The following is a 23,873-nucleotide window of genomic DNA, read 5'->3' as shown; positions in this document are numbered from 1 at the left end:
GACTAGCAGTTCCCTTCTGGCAGTCGCAGGAGCAGGAGCAGGAGCTCTGCGGCAGAGCTGAGCGGCCTGAGTTGGTGGTGGCAGCCTTACCTTGCTGACTGGCTGCAATGATGCCAGGGATGAGAACACCCTAAAGGGAGGTAGGGTTGGGAGCCCTAGAGGGGCTTGGAGTTTGCATTACGAGCGAGAAGGCTCTTTGTTGGTTTCGTTACAGCCGTTTGGGCTTGGCTTGTGTTATAGTGAACCAGAGGACCGGGTGAGGCTGTAGGGGTGAGAGGAGGCCTCACGAGAGCTCCCCAATAACCTGGAGGCCCCGGGTGCCCAGTAGTGGCACAGGAGCGGTGCCAGTGGGGCACTACTGTTTGCACTGCAGTGGCACGGTATACAGGGGCTTGGACCCCAGCCCATGAGGGCGGCAGTTTGCCCAGTGGGGCAAACGACCCAAGAAAGGGTCAAGGGGCCAGGCATGGCTACAGCCACCTGAGCCCCAAGCGTGGGAAACGTGCGGCGCGAGAGGCGCGGTATAGGCCCCAGAGGGGGCGCGGCGCGAGAGGCGCGGTATAGGCCCCAGAGGGGGCGCGGCTAAAGACCCCATGAGGGGCAGCAAGCTTGTGAGCACGGCCAAAGACCCTGAGAGGGGCAAGAGAGGCCCCAGAGTGGGCGGTGAGCGTGGCCAAAGACCCCGAGAGGGACAGGAAAGCCCAGAGGTGGGCGAAAGGCCCTGAGGGGGCGAGGTGTTGAAAGTGTATCTGGGCGAGGCAAGCCCAGGGGCGCCAGGCTAGGGGCGCTGGTGGGGAGACAGGCCCAGGGGCGCCAGACAGGGCATAGGGACACAAGGACCAGATATTGTCCACAAACAGCTGTGAGGCTTGGGGTGTGCTAAAGGGGAGGAAGGAGGCACGCATAGCCCTTAAGGCAGGGGTGCACAGAGGTACCCCATACGGAGTAGGGGCAGGAACATGTGTACCGTTCACTGGGGGAATAAAGGCAGCCTCCCATCTAAAACTATTTATCATCAAAGTCATGGCGGGCAAGAATCCGAGGGTGCTGAGTCCACCTTGAGTGATGGTAGGGGGCGCTAGGGAGTTCACAGCCGCTCCTAGGCCCCTCTCCCTCGCACACAGTTAATGAATTCAGTTCAGTGTATTGCTCCTTGACATAAAGCTACACCCCCACCCCTCTTCCCAACACAATCTCTCCTGTTGACTATACCTACCAACCAGTCATAGGAGGAGTCCCACCAAGTCTCTGTTATCCCTACAAGGTCATAATCATTATCAGTCAGGAGACGAGCCAGCTCCTCTTGCTTGTTATCCAAACTCCTGGCATTTGTGTACATGCAGTTGAGTCTGCCATGGGAAGCCCTGGGCTTCTTTATGTGATGGTACGTAACCTTTCCTTGGGGTCTTGTCAGAGTGGGTTCCCTTCGACTTCCTAAGCTGTTACTGGTGTGACCTGGGCTAGAACTGTTGATAGACTGCCCATTCCCCAGTGATCTTAGTTTAAAGCCCTGTCAAGTAGATCAGCTTCTTCCCATTCTAGGTGAAGTGGAGGCCATCCCTTCCCAACAGTCCACAACCTCTTCCACTGAAGTGCAGTGTGGGCAAAAAAGCCAAACCCCTTGCAATGGCACCAGAGACTAATTTTGTTTAGAAGCACAAGGACAAAAGCACACGTGGCTTTAAATACCAATGAATTATATGACTAATACGTTTGGAATTATAAGGCACTTGCTCCATCCATGGACTTTAAACATGGTAAACACAATTTACTCTTTACACATGGGGAAAATGAAGCACAAAGAAATCCACTAGTCCAAGGTTGCATAGTGATATAGACACAAATAAGAAAAGAAGCCTAATAATAAAGACAGTGACAGACAGAACTGGCTGCCATTTCATCTGTAACAACATTTTAAATTACATTAAACATGTTCTCACTTCTGAAGTGATAAGCAGCATATAATTAATGAAAAAAATATGGTTACAAGACAAAGTTGTTTTTTTTGTTTTTTTCTTCCTTCCAATCAGCATGAGGAAAAAGGCCCTTGTCTTACATTCTCATACAAGGAAACCACATTAAATACATCAATATACTATCACTAAACTGCTGCTAAAAGCATCATATGCTCAACACTGGAACCTAACTATAAAGCTGATTCTAAATGCAGCTAACACTGAATATGACTATAAAATACACGGCCCATATTGGACAAACATGCTAACAAGACTCTACCACAAGGATAGGTTAGTATAAACCACCTAAATAAACTATATGGTAGTGGCTATTGAGTGCAGTCTCCCTCAGTACTGACTCTTTTTCAAGTCATAGTGAGCCACTACACAGCATACATTTCAATTTCTTCACTCCCACAGCTGAGCTGCACATTTCTTTCCCGTTTCCAAGGATTCCTGTTTTTTCACCAGCCTTAAATGTCTAGCAAACATCACCAAATGGGGCTCCAAAGAGTTCACCCAGAATCCCTATGTTGCCGCCCATCTTTTAGCCCATTGAATATGATTAGTGTGGTCCCACCCTCCATGAAGTAAACCTAAACCAGGTTGCCCTGTGTTTTATCTGCATTTTTGGAGGATCTCAGGACTTGTGACAAGAACATCCAGTTTCAGTTATGAGTGGGGGGCTAGTTAGCACATGGATCCTTTGTGGGGGGGGCGGTATCTGGAGTACACACATATACTGAGCAGTGCTGAGCTGTGGGGTCACCGTGGCCTGAGTTTATGATGACTGCCCCCCCCCCCCACCAACAACTAGATTTTATACATGGAAAATGTACAAGTTTATTATAATTTTCTATGTATAGAATCTAAGTATTGGAGGGTTATCTTAAATTCATCCCCACCACCACTGTAGTGAGGAAAGCAGTGGTAGGAAGGGCAGGCAAAGAGAGAGGCAGTGGGTTGGCAGGTGATAGGGGGCAGGTGGTGTGGAAGCAGTGGTGAAGGCAGGTGGTGGGGGGCGAGGCAGCTTCCCCCTGTCACCTGTCCCCCCTCAGCACTTACCCCACCTTGTGCCTGCTCCCCCCACACCCTTGAGCCCTTGTCCTCCCATCTCCTCCCTACCTCCTTTCTCTGTATTCCCTCTGTGTTGCTTCCCCACCTCACACTCTGTCTCCCCCACTAATGAGCCTCTGCCCCCTGCCTATCCCTCCTTCCTTCTCTTGCCCCCTGCCCATTATTCTTGCTTCATGTTAGCAGGCTCCATTCCCACTGCAGCCTGGGATGTGGAGCCTAGCCCCAGGCCAGCCCTAGAGCAACACGGCTGCTAGAGGACCAGGCTGGGGCCATGCTCTATGCCCCGGGCTGCAGTAGGGATGGAGCCTGGAAGCATGGAGCAAAAGTAAGCAGGGTATGATGGGTGAGGGGTGGAGGGCAAACAAGGAAAAGGGTTCAGGGACATGAGACTGTGGGGCAGAGAGAGAGGCAGAGGTTCAGATGTGGTAGGGGGCAGGCAGTAGCTTCAGGGTTGAAGCTGAAGCTGGAGCCACAGCAGCTGTTGGCCCTCTTCTCCTATTCAATTCCAAGATGAGGGGCTTTTTTCCCCTAATAGTTAAATAGGAAAAAAAAATCTTGTCTTGGAATCAGGTAAAGATGATATGTAAAAATATATAAATGCTACCATTAAAGAAGTTTTTTCAATATCTAAAAAAGCATACAATTGTTAATAGGTACACTGAGTCAAAATCTGTCTTTTGTTGCTCTTGTATAACCCTGGTCCTTTCAGGGATTACACAAAGGGAAGTGAAAATAATATTGGACACATTTGACTTGGTTCTTGCGTTTGATAAAAATTCAGAGTGTATGTCCCTTGCCTTCAATGGGCTTTATAAATCCAAATGGAGCAGACAAACTAATGCTCTGTTCCTTCATTGATACAGAAATTACATTTGTTAATTAAAAGCCAGATTACGCTTTTCAGTACTTGGGCGCAGACAGAAGTGGCAATGTCCACCACATCTGGCCACAGAAAGTGGTCTATAGCTAAGACCAAACACGACTGCATGGGTGCAGACAGTTTAAAAATGGCCTGTTGGGTGAAAATCTGAACCCTCATTGCATGAGGGGTCAGATGAAGATGTTTCACAACTTCTGTCTGCCTGCCCGCCAGCCTGTTACTGTTTTCAGAATGGGAGGGGGGGAAAGGAGAGGAGGGAGTTTAGTCTAGGGGTTTTTCAGCCCCCACTGGAGGGTAGGGCAGGTATATTGATGCCCCCCACCCTGAGGTGGGGGAAGCTCCAATTCACTCATCCCACTCTCAAGTGCCAGCTGGGGAACCCCTATAATGAGCTCCCTCTGCTCCCTTTTCCCCCTCCCATTCTGAAAACTTTGAAGCCTCACAGGGAGGAGGGGCCCTGCTAGGAGAAATTGGCTGCAGGCTACAGCCAGCAGCTAGATTCCCCTCCCCCTGGAAAAAACCAGCTGCTTGCAGGTGTTTAAAAAATAAAAAGGTGCTTTACCTTAAACTGAGCACACTCTCACACCAAGCCCAGTGCATGGCCAGGCAATGCATTAGTTGGACCTGGCTCACCTGAAGTCTGTATAGATCAGGCACTTTGGTGGGGCTTTTTTGGCACTTCTATCTAATAGCTGATTGAATCAGCTTTAGCTAAAAGCCCCAAAAACCCCAATGAAACTCTTGATCTATACAGATGCTACAGAACTAGGTCAAAGTAATATGCTGCTTCTTCCAGTAAAGTGTATTTTGGATGGGTTTTTTTAACATCTACAAGCAGCCACAGTGAACTTCTGCTTGTTTCAGGGGATCCTTGTAACTCAGAACACTTCCTGCAAAGCATTTTCCAGTTACATCAGGGAGCTGCACTTCTCTCTGCACCTCTTGTGTACCTTACCTCCATTCTGCTCCATGTTTTCTTTGACTGCATCTAGAAGTTCTTGAGCTTCTTCTACATTCTCTCCTCCTTCATCATCTTCTTCTTCTTCTTCTTCTTCTCCTTCCTCTCCCATCTCTTCAGCTTCTGTTACTTCTTTAGAAGCAGTAATTTTTTCCTGCACACACACCCCCAAAATATTTTGGCCAAATTCTGATGTTTGTATTACACAGATACAGCAAAGGACAAAATTTCGCTCACTCTATGACTTATTTTCATATACATGCTTCACCTAGGGCTCTATACTGTGAGATACTGATCAATCTTCACTTAAGATGAAAAGTAATTATGAAAGCTCAGGACCTACCTAGAGTTCAGCATGTGACAAAATGCACTTAAGAGTCAGAGTTTATAAATATATTTGACTTGACAGATACAGAAAACTGTAGAAAGAAGGGAATAGTGTCAAAAGCTGGTTAGACATCTTTAATGCAACAAGGATATTCTTACTCTTCTGTACTTTATGCTAGAAGGTGACTGTATCATGCGGCCACTCTTTGAATGATAAATCACAGGGCTGTAAGAATTCTTAAATATTTAATTTAAAACATTTTACATTTTTAAACCCAGAAGACTGAATAAATCACTATCTCGAAAAGCAAGTACCAACTTACCAGCTTTCCTATTGCTTCAGAAATGACATCCTTTATTTTAACATGATGTAGCTTATAATGCTTGCAGAGCTCTTCAGCAATAGTCGATTTTCCAACTGCAGGAGGACCAAGGATACAAATTTTGACTGGCTAGAAAAGAAACAAAGGCAAAAGTATTCAACCAAACTGTGAGAGTATTCGTATTTAAAACTGTTTTTCTCTCTAAAATAGCAAAAATAAGTGATTACGTAAATGGTAGTAAAATTGGACTTTTTTTTTATTAATGCACTCGCAGAGTCTAGATAGATGGAAAAATTGTCTCAATATCAGAGGATACCAGTGCAAACTGTTACAATATGAATCTCACATCTGCATAATAATATAGTGATGTAAATGGAACAAAATCACTTCAATTTTACACCTCCTTATTTAGGATCAAGGTACGGGCAATTTAGGTAAAGTATATTACTACAGGTTGAGGTAGGTAAGTAATTACAGAATAACAGCTGGTGTGTACTAATTCCCCCTATTAAATGGCTAAAATGCACATTTGTCCATATCCTCAACATAGAAATTCTCTTCTTGGATGTCTCCTCTTGTTTCCAGCTTAGAACCCACAATCATTTTATGACAGATTAGGCCATGTGAGGTAAGCCCTTGGCTCTGCCCGCAAGTTTGGAAAACCCTGGTGCACTGGGGGCCAGGGGCCTAAGGTGAGGATTTGAGATAATGATTTCCAGGATAATGACTACAGTAGATATACTACTTTGAAAATCCACTGGTCTCTCTCACATCCCAACACAGAAGGAGACAGAAACAGTGACTATACTAGCTCTGAAGCAAGTATAGTAGTCATGGAGTGGCTTTGCTGCAATTCAATAAAATCAAGAGTTAGGAGACATTCCTCCTTGCTTTTTCCTTCACAGAGGTCTCAAGTATATTGCCCACCCATCTGGGCCAGATGTAAACACCAAGATAAAGGGCTATATGTAAGTACTTGCTAAAAGTATAAAGCTACAATGCAACTCTTAGCAGTATCTCCTAATCTCACCATCCTGCATCAGACTCTTTTAGCACAGACCATTGTGTCTTTGCATAATACAACTAACATCAATAAAATTCTGACCTGTGCTAACAGATCCTGAAGGAATCTGGCCTAAAATATATGCAAATATAAATCTCTCTAAAATACTCTTTTCCTGGACAATGTATAGTTATTTGGTTGTCTAGGCAGTGAAACACCAGTAATATAACTTTCAATACTTTTCCCTTGCAAGTGACCGAATTGTATAGCCACATCAGTATATTTGATGTTTTAATTTAGTGTTCTATTTTTTTCACTCATGTATCCCTGTAGTCACAAATCTAACATTTCAGTCCAGCAAACACTTTCTGTGCTGGGACATAGGGATTTCCAATGCATCATACTAGTTTCCTTTTGTTCTGGATCTTCTGAACCAATGGAGGTTTGAACAAGATTCACTCCTTCCATATTTACATTGTGTCCACAACAGACACGTATGGATAACTTCACATGCTTACAGACAAAATATTAAATGATATTAATTACCTAGATACTAGAATTTTTCTACATTATGTAGTAAAATCTCACATTCAATGAAATACATTTAAATATTTTTAATTAAAAGTTTAAATATTACTATTTTACCCATATTACAAGCTGAAACAAAATGCAGAGATAAATATATTGTAACTGATTTTCCTGAATTGGCTATAGCCATAAGAATGTAAGAACATATGAAGTGCCATACTGGGTCAGACCAATGGTCTATCTAGCCCAGTATCCTGGCTCCAACAGTTGTAGAAGTGGATGCTACAGAAGGAGAACATTGAGATGGCTATCTCTCGAGTAATCCATCCCCTTATTCAATACTCTCTCTACTATCACCGACAATTATTGGTTAAGAGATGCCAGAGGAAACATCTGCAACCATTCTGTTCAATAGCTTTTAATGGATTTATCATCTATTAATGTATTTAGCCATAGAATACAAATAATATTAACTACTTTCCTAGTCATTGATCTTAAAATCAAAAACCATGAGTAACAGATGTATCTAGTGGCATTGCAAAACCAAATACACTGGGGATATAGTACATCACATAAAAGTTAAATAGAATGAAACAGTTCTTCCATTAAGAAGGTCCTTTTACCTGCTGGGTTTCAACTCTAGGAACCATAGAAATAACCTTTCAGATGACTGTAAATCTTGTATTCTCTTTAGTTCTTCAGTCCTTGTTTGAACCTAAGTGTCCAGTATATTGTACTTGTCAGTTTCATTTGTATTTCTTACAAGTATTCCAAATAGTTGTAGTTAAACAAACATAGATATTTCTCTTTTAAAGAAACAGAAGCGCACATTGTCAATATATAGGAACTGATTACCAGTAATCCTCGATGTCGCTTGTATTCTTTCAGGACAGTCTCAATATTCTCCACAAGTCCCATCTGAGCAACCCACTTAATGTTGAAGTTCTCTTTCAAGAATATCGCTTCCATTCGCAGGTTCACAAGCAACATATCCAACTGCATTTGCTAAAAAAAAAAGGTATATTTTATTACACAGTTCCCTACTTAATGTTAACTTATTTTGCAACATGCTTTAATCTCAAAAGTCTTGTTTTGTTTAAAAAATAGATGCACAGGAAGTGAGATTTGGTTTCACAGAACACCATATTCATGGATTAATTTTTGAAATTTTAAGAATTTAAATGAAAACAGGTTTAACTTTAAATATTTCCGTAAGTATGGGCAATCCAGTATGTTGGCCCTAACCAACATAATTCCATTTTAAAGTCCATTTTTGCTTTAATAATCTAGCATGTCATTAGTAACACACGAATAATCATTTTTAATATGATTTTTCTCTTGTATACATCTCTTCCAGCCACAGAACTACTTATTTGTATGCAATTTGTTTCTAAAACCCATGAACTTACAATCATTATTTCAATTTTTTAAAGTCCTGAATCTATCTTCTATTCAAGGAACTATAATACAAGCCATAGCATTTTACCCAAGTTCTCTATTTTACCCCATGTATTGTCCATATGCATAGTTTATTCCAAGCTATTTGCACTAAACACAAAATGGTTCAGAGCCTCTGTGTTTAGAGCTTAATTAGAAAAGTAATTTTTGCACATTACTGTTTAAAACTGATTTCTCCTGTGGAGGCTCCATTTTTATGGTTTTTCTGTTAATGCTCAGAATCCTCAACTCAGTACCGACTTCAGCACCTCACTGGAGGACCTCAAGATCCGTAACACGGATAACACTGAAGCCAAAATTCTGCACAGCTCTCAAACATTAGGTGTATAATTTAGCACTTTCATTTTATTTATTCATCTAAATGTAGTTTATTCCCTCCTCTTGACAATTTTCTCCATTATATCCTTATGCTGGTATAAACTATAAGAAAAGAGCATGGTATTTCATTTCACATGCCTGCTTTAAAGAAATTATTTGAAAAAGGAAAAAAATACTAACTGTTAACTCTTTGCTTAAGAAAGCACTTTCCTTTGGAATCTTTTGGATTTTTCCTGGTCCAACATTTTTGCTGATGCACTGTTAAAGAACAATATCATACACACATTAAATCAAGAAAAAAATCTTGTACGCTCAACTTATATAACGTATAGAAATCTGCATTTAACATTGTAGTATTAAAATAATCCTGATTTCTGAAACATACAGCAAATTGAAGAACATGAAAGCTTAGAGAATTTGTTTGGCCCTCTTCTGGGGCTATATATCAACAACTTTTATTACCTGTACTATAGATGGAGTGTGCCAAAGCTTTTAATTCCATAGATTACTCCTTTTATGGAGTATCTTCACTGCTGAACACTCCCACTAAAGGATTTTCAAAATATTTAATCCTGTAGACAACCAGTGAAGTTTCTGAGAGCTATTAGTTACAAGTAGAGAATTGTTGTGGTCAAATTTTTCATTACTGAGAGTGTAGCAGGCAAATAGGTTCCAAGTTATTTCTACAGTACTTTCAAATAATAAATTAAATTATTTAAAAAATCATCAAATTACTACTTCACTGCAGCTTCATCTTGACTACTCTGCTTCAAGGTACATAAGGAAAAAAGGAATACAGTATCTTCATACAACATAATTGTACGGTTTTGTTCAATACTTTCATCAATGACCTGGAAGATGGGATAGAGTGCACCCTTAGCAAGTTTGCAGATGACACCAAGTTGGGAGGATCAACAGATATGCTGGAGAGTAGGGCTAGGATTCAGAGTGACCTAGACAAATTGGAGGATTGAGCCAAAATAAATCTCATGAGGTTCAATAAGGAGAAGTGCAAAGTCCTGCGCTTAGGCTGGAACAATCCCCTGCACCAGTTGGTAAAGGCTGGGGACCGACTGGCTAAGAAACCACTCTGCAGGAAAGGATCTGGGGGTTACAGTGGACAAGAAACTAAATAACAGCCAACAATGCCCCTTGTTGCAAAGAAAGCTAATAGCATACTGGGCTACATTAGTAGAAGCATTGCCAGCAGATTGAGGGAAGTGATTATTCCCCTCTATTCGGTGAGGTCACATCTGAAGTACTGTGTCCAGTTTTGGGTCCCCCACTACAGAAAGGTTGTGGACAAATTGAAGAGAGTCCATGGTTAGGGGGCTGGGGCACATGACCTCTGAGAGGCTGAGGGAACTTGGCTTATTTACTCTGGAGAAGAGAAGACCAAGAGGGGATTTAATAGCAGCCTTCAACTACCTGAATGGTGGTTCCAAAGAGGATGGAGCTACATTGTTCATAGAACAAGGAGCAAAGGTCTCAAGTTGCAGCAAGGGAAGTTCAGGTTAGACATTGGGAAAGTCTCTCACTAGGAGGGTAGTAAAACACTGGAAAAGGTTACACAGAAAGGTTGTGGACTCTCCATCCTTGGAGGTTTTTAAGACTCGGCTAGACAAAGCCTTGGCTGGGATAATCTAGTTGGGGATGGTCCTGCTTTGAGCAAGGGGTTGGAATAGGTGAGCTCCTGAGGTCCCTTCCCACCCTAATTTTCTGTGATTCTAACACAAGGGAAAAAAGAAATAAAAACCCACTGATTCTTTACAGTACAGTGAACTGCATGAAAACACAAAGTTTCATTTGTACCTGTTTTTCAGGCCCCTCTTAATCTAAATCTGAATAAAGACCATAGGACTAGGCATTTTTTGTATTTTTTAAAGGACACAAACTCTACTGGATTTCCATACTACTTTTACTTAATTTGTTGTGTCAGATAATTTAGGGAAAATTCAGGAATTTCTAACTAAGATCTAAGGGCTTAGAGAAAAAAAAAAATAGTTCTTACCTTAATTACATCTTGAAGAGTATGTATCGATTCATCCACTGCAACAAGATAGTGAGTCCTTGGCCTATGGTCCACTACATTTTGTATCACCCTGCAGCAAGTACAATCAATGACCATTAGTGGAAGAAAATATGTTGAGTCTTTAACATGAAGTCTGATACAACAGCACCCTAAAGACAAAAGGTATGTAAAAAATGAAGGAAAATTTTCCAGAGCATAGATTTTGATTCATAACATCAGGTATCCTACTTTTCTTACAACAGTCCAGCAATGAAGAGCAATGCCTCAAGAAGATATACAAAAAGCTGATATATGCATGATCTCATTGAGACAAATGGGTATAACTTCCCAGATGCCAATTAGATACTAGAAAAGGTGGACTTAAAATGTGTGAAATTCATCTGTGGAGTAACTACATGTTAAAAAATACAGCTTTAAAAAAACCCGTGTCAGCAGCTGAGTGAAATCCTCAGTGGCATATATCTAAGCATTCCTGGGCCAGACCATACCTAAAATGCATACTCACGCTGCTAAATCAACAACATGAATCAATGGAAGAAAATTGGTTCCAACTCCAAAAACTGGTACTGCAGGACTCTCACCAAGCCAAGCTATCTGAAAATTAATATAAATGAAGGAAAGGTTCATATTTAGTAGGAGCTGCAAAAAGGAACATTTATATTATTGGTAAAAGCAAGAATATTTTTCTGTTTTAATAATCAAAGCAATCACTTTTGCAAGAGGCAGCTGCCACCATAGCATGAAACAAATGACATTTAACAATACTGTTCAGGTTTGAGCAAGTTTTTTGCCATTATTTTCTATTCTCTAAATGTTAACTACAAAAAGAGACTAAGAAACCTTTTTAAAAAATCTACATAATATGGAAAAGAAAAGGACAGAAACCTCCTGGCCCTATCCTTCATATAGGCAACTCTGACACCCAGATTGATAGGTTTCCATCAGTTTAGTTAATACTGGGATATTATTCAAAAACTAGATGAAGGCTGAATAAGTTTTCAGATAAAAAATTAATAATATTGCCCTTAACAATGGGAACAGACTTCACTAGGCACTGGGTCAGACCTAGACCTTTTTGTAATGATATTACACCTATATTACTTAGGCTTTGGACCGACTAAGAATGCACTGCATTCAAACGTTTATCTAAGTTGATCCCTACTGTGGGGTTGATCCAATAACAGATATAATCCATAAAAATCCTTGCCTCTTGCTTATTTCCTGAACTACCAAAACTACAACATCACCCTGAAAATACTTTAAAAATTATACTACTTTAAAGGGCTGGGGAGAGGACTTATCATTTGTGGATCTGCACTGGCTGATCCATTACTAATGTTTCAGCTGCTCACCTTAATCACAGAGTAAGGAAAGCTAAACTGAAATAATTTACTCCTGAAAACTGACATGGTAAATGGTTGTGGTTTAGCTTTTATTTATTGAAGGATATGAGGTATCAGACAGAACAGTTTACCACACTTCAGGGAAATGGCAAGAAGCGTCTTCCTTTTTTAAGTGGGTAACATTTTTTGGTTGATTGGTTCCTACACTTTAAAACTGTTGGAATTTTGAAGTTTGCTTTAAGGACCTGTGCAATAGTAAATTAACCTTCCTTAAAATTGTCATGAAAAAGTCTACCTTAAAAAAGTAATGCAAGATTCCTTCTTCAGCTCCATACTGAAGTCCTGAAGCAACAACATAGGTTGAAAATTTTTGTTTGTGCTGTGAAGTAAAATCAAAAGTTATTAAAAATAATTTTTCAAAATTCTGTAAATGAAATTTTGTTGTCTTGCACTGAATTTTATTTTGAATTATATTTATTTCATTTACATAACTTAAAGTAAGAATCTGTCTAGCTTCCAGCTTGATCATTGTGGAGGGAGCGAGCATGTTGCTAATATAGTTTCTTGAAAGGACACTGCTATCAGAACCAATCTGTCAACATTTGAACTGCAATTCTAGAAAGTGTCAAAGGGGAAAATGAAGATAACTTATTGTAGCAGGGCACTGAGGTGCCTGCTGCTTGTGGAGAAGCAAGTAAGGAGCCCAGCTGCTGGTTACCAGGGCAGCCACAGTAGTAACAAAGAAGCACAGCTGTGGGTTGCCAGGGAAACTGGTGAGTCAGCTGACCAGAAGAGGTTGAGCCTGGCTCTTATTTAAGCACAGGCTGAGGCCAGGCAGGCAGTTCCCTGCCAGCAACCATAGAGGAAGGAGCTCTGCTGGATTGAACAAAGAGGTGAGGCTAGACTGCAGGTACAGCTTTGAGACTGGGGGAAAGATAGAGCACCCCTGATGTGGTGGGACTAATGTGATAGCTGAGTGGTTTGAATTTATGTTGCAGCCTAGGGGCTTGAGCTTTCTGTTTATGGTTTACAATTGGTGGTTTGGGTGAGGCTATTAGGGGTTGAAGAGGCCTCATAGGGGCTCCATGGTAGTGTGGGGACCCTGGCACCAGAGAGGGTGTAGCATTTGGGGGTGCACTGACCCCAGCCCTGAGAAGGGGAGCAGAGAATTGGAGGCCAGGTAAGGCTGAGGCTGCCTGAGCCCAGCAGGGGGTCGAGACCCTGAAGAGGAGAGCTGGGGCCAGGCACGGCTACAGCCACCTGAGCCCCAAGGCTGCAGTAACCCCAGGGCAAAGGGGGCAGTGTGAGGAGGTCTGAGTGCCAGTGGGGTGCAGTTGCAAGAGATGAGGGCTGTGGAGAGCCAGAGAAGGTGCAGAGAGCCAGGCTGACTGAACAACGTCCAGGATATCGGTGAGGCTTGGAGCGTGGTAAAGGGGGTTTTTAGAGCCATGCATAGCCCATAAGGCTGGGGGTGCACCAAGTCACACAGTACAGAACAGGGGTCAGGATACAACAGAGCACTATGTCCAAGGGGATGAAAAATAGCCTCCCTTTTATATATAAAAGATCAAGACGTGGTGGGTGAGAACAAGGGTGCTTTAATGTGACTTGGCTTGGTAGGGGGTACTAGAGGAGATCACGGCCACCCCTAAGACCCCACTCTGTGACACTTATACAGTAAAAGAAGTGAACAGGACAAATCATGCTGACTTCTTGGTTTCAGGAATGATTCTGAAAATAAAAGTTTAAGGCCTCTTTCTTCAGTCTTACACTTGCATTTACTTCTGGTAAAAACTAGATGCAAAGTATGCATAAACTGGTATGAGAAGTTGTTTCACTTGTACTCTTACATACTTTCATCCCCATTCTACATTCTCTTGGAAACTATGTATATTAAAAAACAATGAACTACATATAATTAAAGCATTTCAACTTTATATCAATAAAGATAATGTAGTATGACAACCTGCCCCATTCTGTCTTCACCCTAGAAACAAGTGTATTTTCACTGCTTATAAATGTGACTATACCAGTATAGTTTATTTCTATGTGAAAAGGGAAATAAGCTATAGCAGTAAAAAACACTTTTATAGCAGAATAACAGTGCCCATACTGGGTGGTGTACTAATATAATTGTACTAAAAATGGATTAACTAAAACAAATACACTGACAAAACTGCATGCAGATCAGGATTCCAGTGTGTAGAATTATTATGCTACCCAAGTAAAAGGTGATTAAGGCAATAAAATTCTTTCTTTTTTTTTTTTTTTTTGGAGCCTCAATTTACAGATAAATCTTTTGAAGTATTCCCTTGTTATATAAATTTCCAGAAATGCTCATACTGAAAATCTGTTTCAAAACAGAGAACATGACTTTCTTCTCTTCACTGTCAAGTGCATATTTGGTTCACTTGAAGTTCTGCCAATAAAAACTTACTTAGCCATCTTCATGCTGGAGAGCATCTCTCTCATATAGATAGCATTGTGGTTCTTTATAAAATAATTTAACAAAAAAAGTTGCGAAAGTCTCTATTTTCTCTATCCTGAAAAATAATGCTTTTATTGAAATTATTTTTAAAGCATTTCAGTATCATACTTGGAATACTACCAGTCAGTCTTTGATTATATAGAGGCAATGCTCTGTAAATCAGACTTGGTTTATATATATATATTTTATATTCTTATATAGTTAAACTCTAGAAATGTTTCTCACATCAACTGACTGCAACAGGTTTTAATAATCATCAGGAAAAAACAGAATTGGAGGAGATTACAGATGTCATATTACCATAAACATATGAGCTAATGAGCCTTTCTGAAAAGTCCCATGCATGAGACTGTATTGTCCAGAGCTGTGACTATCAAATATATTGTATTCAAAATGTAAATAATTTTAATAACTAGTTAATACTTGGTCACTGACAAAGAGAACACTTCATGTGTGCAATATTCATTAAAACCAGCAGATGTCAGCTTCTAGCCATTGTAACCTGTTTTAGGGCTTCTCTTGCACACGCAAACATTTAAGACCTAATCATATGCTAATTATTTGTTACTTAAGTAGGAATTCAAAACCTAAGATGACCAAGCAAATTTAGACCAGTGGTCCAATACTATTATCTCTTTCAAGATACATCATACAAGGTAGATGAAATCAGCTGCTGCTTACAAATGCTTATTCATCTCTTATTTAGTCTATCAATAATGTATAATCTACCTTGTCTTCTGCCTCATTTCAGACTAACACAGCTAACTACTGCTTTTAAAGGCCACTATCAAATACTTTAGACACAGGTGTAACCTTCATATCACTAGTACCATGGGTCTGGGGGAAATTTTATAACATTTATACTGGGCAAATAAAAGCAATTTACCATTTGGCTTTCTAAATCACTTTATAAAGTATTTGCTGTCCCAATCATACCATTGCTAATATTACGTGCTGTCATGCATCATGAAAAAACTAAGTATGATTTCTAGTGTCAATGCCTCTGTATGGAAAGGGCAAATGGAATTCCACACTCACTCAATAATAAATATATTCTTTATTTTGAAATGTCACCGTCTTTAAAACTTGACTGACTAAGGAACACATGGCCATAGCAGATCCCTGACTAGCATGCTCAAGGGACAAGTCTAGCTGCACAGATGGAAATATGATCTAAAACCTTCCTGAGTAGAAGGAAAATGCCCCTTTATGTAGCTACATTTAGAAGTGCAAGTAGCACTTACACGCTTTGAAGTGAAACAGTATTTTGGCCTAGCTGTTTTGGGTTGACTGTAGACCTCATTCTGCAGAATCCTACTTCCTTACAGAGCCTTCTCCATGGTCCTCATGTCCCATGAGTGTGCTTAAAGTCACTGGCTAGGGGCAGACATTACACACAAACCAGTTTATGGGATCAGAAACTGATTTAAACCTGTAACAGAACAGATGTTCAGTACACATAAACCAGCCTGAAAATGGCTGAAACCAACTTGAGATAAACCCGGTTGAACATAGTATCAGACTTAACTGATTTGGGTCAAACTGATTTATGCAGTGTCTGCCCCAGACCCCCTGCTGGTTTAAGATAAGTCAGACTCCCCCAGCATCCTGGCATGCTCTCTGGGCTGGGTGGGGCTTTCTGCTCCAGGGCAGGGCTGGCCCCTCCCCTCTGCTCCCTGGCCAGTGCTCTGGTAGAGACATGTAGGCGCAGAGTGTCTACCTAGCTTCTCCCTACTAAGCAGGATTATTCCCCCCTACCCTCTGGCTTATGCAGACACTTCAGCATTAGGTAGCAGACCACACGCTGGCTACAGTCTGCTGTGGGAGATGACAAAGGCAGACAGGCTTTTTGGAGCTAATCAATAGGTAACTTAATGTCCTTCCTTGGAAGAGCTGTTTAAGAAAAGCTCCATTAGTTAATGGAGAGAGGCTTTGTTTTCTTAATGGGTTGATAAACACTGAGTTAGGGGTGATACAAATTGCATTGGGCTGCTCAGGGTGGTGGGGAATAATCACAGCATCCTGCCAGGCCTGACCGCCCCCACCCTCAGCTCAGGCCTATGGAAGTGAAGGGAAGGCTGCTCTAGTGCCCCCTGGCTTCTAGCTGGAGCCACTACAGGGACAAGCCTGAATTTCTTCAGTCCAGAGGGGATGTCTGTGCAGTTACAAAGTGATTTAGCCTAGCCAGGTTAGACTAACTTGCAAAGATTGAATCAATTCAGGCTCAGGCTTTTTGAACGTCTATCCCTAGCCACTATGGCTCCATGCAGACACAGCAGCCTGACTATGAGCAATCTACTGCGTGATAAAGGTATTTATATAATACATACCACAACAGATCTTTCTGAACACCTAAGTATATAAATTAGAAATGTTATTAGCCTAGTACTGTAATTAACATTTTATTAGTTACACATTTATGTGCTTTTATTTTTCTAAAATTACTCAATCTAAATTCTTCCTCCTGCTTCCTCCATCCTTCAGCTCCCTTGTTTCTCTCCTATGAAGTTCCTAAGTTTCATCTCTGTTGTGATGAGTCAAAAAAATACATTTATCAAAAGGTCCAGGTGATTTAATCAGTGCTTAAGAAAAATAAGAATAAGTTTCAACAGAAACAAAGGCTCATCTACTATAAAATACATTTATATTTCTAAAGAGCCTATTGTCTTCTCAATAGGCTTGTATTTTTCACATCATCACCATTGAGGCTTATTCCCAAAAATCAAGGGGTTAATAAAAGTTTGAAAATCTATTAAATATCACAAGTAATTTTTGCTATTATAAATTTGTAATTCCTCAATTTAAGTACAAAGAAATAACTGTAGTCAAGTGGGTTCTTTTCTGATACTTACAGTTTTTCCAAGTTTAAGAATCATTTTTTCAGCATTTATATGATCCATAAAGTTCAGGTGAGTCTTTCTTCTGCGGTAATCTTCTTCAGTAAAAGGAATTTCTGGATCATCCTGTAGAGGGAAAACAAGACAGACTTTCACTAAAAATAAATCAGTTAAAAATACCTATATCAAGACATTTTAAAAAGTATGTAAAATTATTTTAAATGTCCTTAATGCTACATATTATAAAACCCCTGTTTTTAGAGTACGAACAATAGAGTAACTCAAAAATTATCTCCTGGGAAAAAAAATCAATCAATCATTTTAAAATATACTGATCTTGTAACTAAAACAAGCATAACAAAACCATGGAATTTATTTTTCATATTAGCATCAATTTCAGAAAAAAATCAGAAATGGGGATTTTAATAAAACACTATACATGGTTCTCTCTTTTCTTAATCCTGCAATCTGATAAATGCATAACTTTACACAAATTAATTTACCACATATATGCAATATATGGCAAACCCAGAACTTAACAATGACACAGGTCCAGGATCCAAGCGTGTAAGCAGTCTTGTTAATATTGACGATATTTCCTATAATTAGGGTGCACAATAAATATCTCTGTTTAAACAGATGTGTTTATCTGGAAAGATTCAGTGAAAATGAGTATTTTTGTCATCACTTACTGGGTCTAGAGGTTTGCTTCGTGCCCATGTCATTACTGTTGAAAGTAAGATGAATATCTTTTGTTTCTCAAAATGTTGTACCTCTGCATATAGTGCTGCATAATAAAAACAAAGAGTTTTACTGTTGGCTACAGCACTTCGACTGTATTTAATCTTTCAAGTTAAAATGTTCCATACCAACACATATACTATAACAATCAAGTTTTACTTGATTTTATATACAGCATATTTCTTGTTGTTTAATAACTTAAATATAAAATAATTCAATTGCCAGGAATTAACAGATCCTGAATAAAAATCTATTAATGATATTTTTTCATATATGACAGACAACAGTCAATAAAGATGAATCACTGAGATACCAACAGAAAATTAAAATGTTATTTTGTTACAGAATGATTACAGAATTATTGTGATATTGCCTTATTTTAATCCAGAGCTAAATAATTAAGTTAAGGTAAAATGTATTTGTTTCCCACCCTAATAATTATGATATGATGTTTAGACTACTAGCGGGGGTGTCTAATTTGTTTTAAATGTCATATCAGTACATTTACCTTGTTTCTACTACTAGAGAAAAACATTTATTATTTGGGTATCATGATAAAGTTATTCCCCAAGGTTTCAAGAGAAAAAAAAGATGATAGAATAAAGATTTTGTGAATCTTGGGAGCTAGGTTAAATGAGATGCAAGCTAGACCTAAAACTGTAAATGCAAGAGTATTATTAAATAGCCAGTATTATGTGAAGCAAAAGTAGGATTTCAGGCCACCAAAAATTTAGAACTGCTCCTGAGTGTCCATGAAAAATAATAATAATAACAACCCTTCCCCCAGTATCTTATGAATATAGATACAACATGTTATAGCTCCAGATGAAACTGTATTATTGTGTTGACACCTATTCATTGTACCTAATATATAGTTAATACATATTATTAATACATAATATGATAGGCCAACCACCTTAACAATGGAAGTAAAACAACACAAAAAGAAGTGTTATTTTGCGATCAGATTTATGAATCTCAAATGCATCCTGACACACTATTGGAGTTATGTTACCACTGCTTGAGCCTCTTGATTAACTGTGCTTTCTTAAAGTGATGTGTTGCTTCTATAATCTATTATTCCTTTATTTAAAACACGCAGAAATTCTAATTTAGCACTAACTGTTATTTAATCTACAATTTCTAAGAGGTGCTTAAATATTAGCATCCTTGCTGATAAATCCTTCAGGACTTGAAAACAAGTTTTCATCTGAGCCAATTCTAGCTGAACCCAGTAAAATGAGTTTTGTAAATACTTTCAAAATAAAGGGAAAATAATCAAATTGGCAATAAGGCATATGTTGCAAAAATAGGCTAGATTACTTTTAACTGTAGATTTAAGTAATTTTTTTTTTGAAAAACCATTATTTGAATCACAAAGGTGCAAAGCTTCCACTCAGTTTCTAACAGAAATGAATGAACTAAGTAGTGGCTAGGTGAACTGGGTAGTGGACAAGGTTATGAAGGCCCTTAATTAAGTCATGAAGGCTTCTCCATGAGAGACTAGAGAAGATTCCAAATCTCCATAAGCATCTTCACGTAAGGGGAGGATCTATAGAACAGCAATTTCACCGCCTCATGGCCCTGCTTGCTGCACTGCACTGTCCCTGCAAAATGCTGAGTAAATCCATATACAGGTAGAATAAATAAAAGTATTTAATAAACAGAATTAATTCTATGTTCAAACTAATATGTGATTACAATCTAGATCCTGTAAAACATTTTGGTGAAAGATTAATTTCTTTGCTGCTAAAAGACCAATAAGCGTAGAATTGAAAAGGACTTTATCTTGATGGTTTGAGATATTTTTGCAAAAAATACAAAATAACATGATTTGATGGAGTATTATATTCTGCTACATAATCCAGAATAAAATTTATGTTGATTTCATATATTTCCATTTTAAATGTATATTTATATATTTTGAAAACCTCTGTGCAAGAGTTGATCAAAATTTTGCCAAATTCTTTGCAGTACACATGTCCTATCTGATACTTGTTGCAGCAATTCAGATTTCACCATTTGCCCAGACTGCTTCTTCATCTGGGAACCTCATTTCATATTATAGAAAACTGCAACTTTGAGATTAAATGACTGGCCAAATCTAATGGCTGTATGACAATTTCCTTTTCAGTTACTGATCGTACTGACCAGAAGCTGCCCAAGTTGCCTCCTCAATTTGATCTGCATCTTCAGTGATATTATATATAATGACATCACATTCAAGCAGGTAACTTAAGAGTTCTTCTCGAGTAGAAACCTGGAAAAAAATAAAACCTTTTTCAGAAGAATAAGTTCCCCTACTCAATTCTTTTTCCTTTTATCTTGAATTTTCACTATCAAATTTCTACTTGACTTCTTAGTGAACCACCATCTTCCTCTAAACTTTCCCTTTAGATGGAAAGCAATAAAGAAGTCCCAGTATGATTCAAATATGAAAAATAATTTACTTTTTGCACACAAGTTAACAAAGTTCAAGAATCAACTTACTAGGATGAGTTTTTAAGATGGGACATTTGGTGGGGGGGGTTGTTTTGTTTTACAGTTTTTACTTGTTCTTTATTTATATCCTGCTCTTGGTGTTTTGGGGAGTTTTTGGTTACTCACTTCAGTAAAAACAAAGTTGAAAAGTACGTGTGTGTGTGAAGACCCTCTATTGGTTGTTTATGGTTTTGACTGACTATAAAAGTACTCCTAAAATTGATAATCAACAGCTATCATACTGATATTTAGGTGTAAAAGACCTTTGAGTCCAAAATGTGAGGGCTCGCCTTCCAGATTTAGCCCTGTGGAGAGGATTTGTTTTATGTAAACCCAGGTTAAGATTGCAACCACAATTCCATTAGAAGGCTGATCTTCTGCATCTGATAACTCCATGAAAAATAAATGAAGACAGTCTCAGTATTTAGACTTCTAAACATTATGGAAATTATTCTGCCTTTTCAAATTAAAAGAATGAAAGATGGTTCCTTTTTTTAAAACAATGTAATGCTCCAGCATTTTTTTGCAATATGCATAATGTTGTATCCACACAACAAAATCATATTAAGGCTTAAATCCTGCCAGATGCAGTGTGTGGGCATAAGGATTTGTCTTTAAGATGAAATTTAGAAATAGACCATATGTATAATTATGAGAAAAAATCATAGGAATTTTGTTATCAGAATTAGAAGAGAATTTCAACTACCAAGGAAACAGACCCATTACTACCCACTAGATCAGAGATTCGCAACCTCTTCTAAGGTCAAGGCACCCCTCAAAAAATGCCTGCTCCTAGTTTTCATTTGTTCTTTCAGTACAGAAAAATAATAAAACAATTCTTCTGTTGCAAAGAACTCAGAAAGACTACAGCTTTAATGCTAAAGATTCCTATTTAAAACTTCTAGGTTTATCTTGTAAATTATATGTGCACATCACACAGTGCCATGATAGTGTGACATCCTTAAAAGCATCTCAAGAAACCCCAGGGTGCCATGGCAACCCGGTTGAGAATCACTGTACTAGATTATGATATCTTCTAAATGTAAAGACATTCTCAATTTATTCTTATTTGTAAAATATTTTGCAGTGCACAAATGATATAGCATTGTGTTGGGGCTAAACAGTGCCAGTCATAATGGGCATTTATACACACTTTTTTGTCCCACAATGCACCTGAGATCTGCTGCTTTGAAGCAGACTCAAATATCGAGTCTGCTCCACAAATGAGTTCAGGTGAATTGTCCTGATCTGTGCCACATGCAGTTGTAAAAGTGACAAAATGGTGGTGGTGCACTTTTGAACTAAAGCACCTCTGATGTGTTTTAGTTCAAAAGCATGCTGCTGCCATTTTCTCAGCACTGATGTGCATTTCACTGCTTATACAACTGTAAGAATTGCAGCGCTGCGCACGTCTCAAAGCACCTGGTGCTGCAGTGCTTGCATGTATAAAAATCCATGTTCTTATTGGTTAATTCAGCCAAACAGAAGTTCAGTTCAAGATTTTCAAAAAGTCATTATGATGTTGCATCTCTCACTTGACACAGGGATTTTACTTTCATAATGTTACAAGCACCCCACTTCACAAAAGGAAGCCAAAATTGAGGCATCCAAATGACACAGTCACTACTAAAAACAGTGGACTCTAAGTAGTTAGGGATGTTGCACACCTAGTGTTACCTACATAATAACTATTCCTGGAAAGTAAAAAGAATGCATAAATGAATGGGAAGGGTAGACATGGAGTTTAATTTCAGGCTTTCCATTAATTTCAGTATTCTTTAGATCGGGGTGTTCAACCTCTGGCCTGTGGGCCAACTGCAGCCTGCAGAGCCATGATGTCTGGCCAGTGGGGGTCCCCACAGATAAGGAAATTTGGCAGCAGGGGAGCAGTGCCCATTAATATGACCACCCTCCTTGCTATCAACTTCCCAAACCACAAGCCCCAGGCTCTGGTTCACAACCCTCCCTTCTTGAATCTGAACTGGGATTGCATTGGGTTGGGAACGGACCATGCTTCTCCCCTGCATGGGGCTGGGTTGGTGTCGAGCCAAGTCCCCTTCCCCCTATAGGGCTGGGCAGGCCCCTTCTGAGGGCCCTGATGGTGACTGCCATGTCTGCCCCAAGAGTCAGACCAGTACCACCAGCAGGGGCTGGCCCGCAGGAGGACCAGGCAATGCCTATCCAACCTGCCAGAGAAGAAAGGTCAAGCAGCGCTGCTTGAGTTCAAATCCCATGAGTGCGCAGATGAGGCTGTATAGGGAAAGGATGCAGGGAGAGCCAGGGGACCAAACACAAAGGCCGCATTTCTGATTTTCAATGCATTGCACTTGTTGTTCAGTGACAGATGGTATTTGTCTGTCTTACACTTGCAAGCTGATATTGGCGACCAGGGTGGATGACTGGAAACCCTCTGGGTTAAAATCTGTGCGGAACATGACACAGGGGACACAATGGTGGGAGTACTACAGACCTCCCACCCAAAGTCCTGAGCTTGACCGGGAATTCTCCCAGGAACTGGCTGAGGCCACATGCTCCAGGACCATGGTTGTCATGGGTAACTTCAATTACCTGGACATCTCGTGGGAGGATCACTCAGCAAAATCTGAGCAGTCGCAAAGCTTCCTATTGTGCGTGCATGACTTCTACCTGACTCAAGAAGTCTATGCGCCAACAAGAGGCAAAGCGCTGCTCGACCTGGTACTGGCTACTGGGAATGACCTAATCGGTGACCTAGTGATCAATGGGAAGCTGGGTGACAGTGACCATGAGGTGATCACCTTCACCATCCGCTGTAAAGGTGGCAAGTCAGTCAGCAACACAGAAGTCCTTGACTTCAGGAAAGCTGACTTTGACAAGCTTAGGAGGCTTGTCAGTCAGGTCCTAATGGACCATGACCCCAGGGAGATGGGAGTTCAAGAAGAGTGGTTGCTCCTCAAGGGAGCGACCCTCTATGCACGAGCTAAGTTTATTCCATCTCGGAGGAAAGGCAGCAAGAGGGCACAGCAGCTCCCCTGGCTCTCCAGGGACCTAGCAGACCTCCTGAGGCTAAAAAGAAAGGCCTACAAAGGATGGAGGATGAGATTCACCTCCAAGGAGAATTATTCTGCATTGTTCTGGTCCTGCA

At 39.9% G+C, this 23,873-nt stretch overlaps 1 protein-coding gene across 1 annotated transcript in view; it reads right to left on the bottom strand.

Moving 5' to 3' along the window:
* The window catches only part of AK7 (adenylate kinase 7), a 43,744-nt gene that overhangs the window by 18,954 nt on the left and 917 nt on the right, over nucleotides 1-23,873 (bottom strand). Inside the window, exons 3-12 of the mRNA XM_019552481.1 lie at nucleotides 20,420-20,528; nucleotides 18,220-18,314; nucleotides 17,543-17,653; nucleotides 12,498-12,581; nucleotides 11,365-11,453; nucleotides 10,839-10,929; nucleotides 9,008-9,085; nucleotides 7,907-8,056; nucleotides 5,521-5,649; nucleotides 4,868-5,024 (exon numbers count right to left, since the gene is read on the bottom strand). Coding sequence (XP_019408026.1) covers nucleotides 4,868-5,024; nucleotides 5,521-5,649; nucleotides 7,907-8,056; nucleotides 9,008-9,085; nucleotides 10,839-10,929; nucleotides 11,365-11,453; nucleotides 12,498-12,581; nucleotides 17,543-17,653; nucleotides 18,220-18,314; nucleotides 20,420-20,528 — 1,093 coding nt within the window. The remainder of the gene's footprint in view (nucleotides 1-4,867; nucleotides 5,025-5,520; nucleotides 5,650-7,906; nucleotides 8,057-9,007; nucleotides 9,086-10,838; nucleotides 10,930-11,364; nucleotides 11,454-12,497; nucleotides 12,582-17,542; nucleotides 17,654-18,219; nucleotides 18,315-20,419; nucleotides 20,529-23,873) is intronic.

This window comes from Crocodylus porosus, unplaced genomic scaffold (assembly GCF_001723895.1).
Source record: "Crocodylus porosus isolate Cpor-Errol unplaced genomic scaffold, CroPor_comp1, whole genome shotgun sequence".
In the NCBI taxonomy this organism is placed as follows: Eukaryota; Metazoa; Chordata; order Crocodylia; family Crocodylidae; genus Crocodylus; species Crocodylus porosus.
Note: the sequence above shows the minus strand (reverse complement) of the source record. Positions and strands in the feature narration are given on the sequence as shown.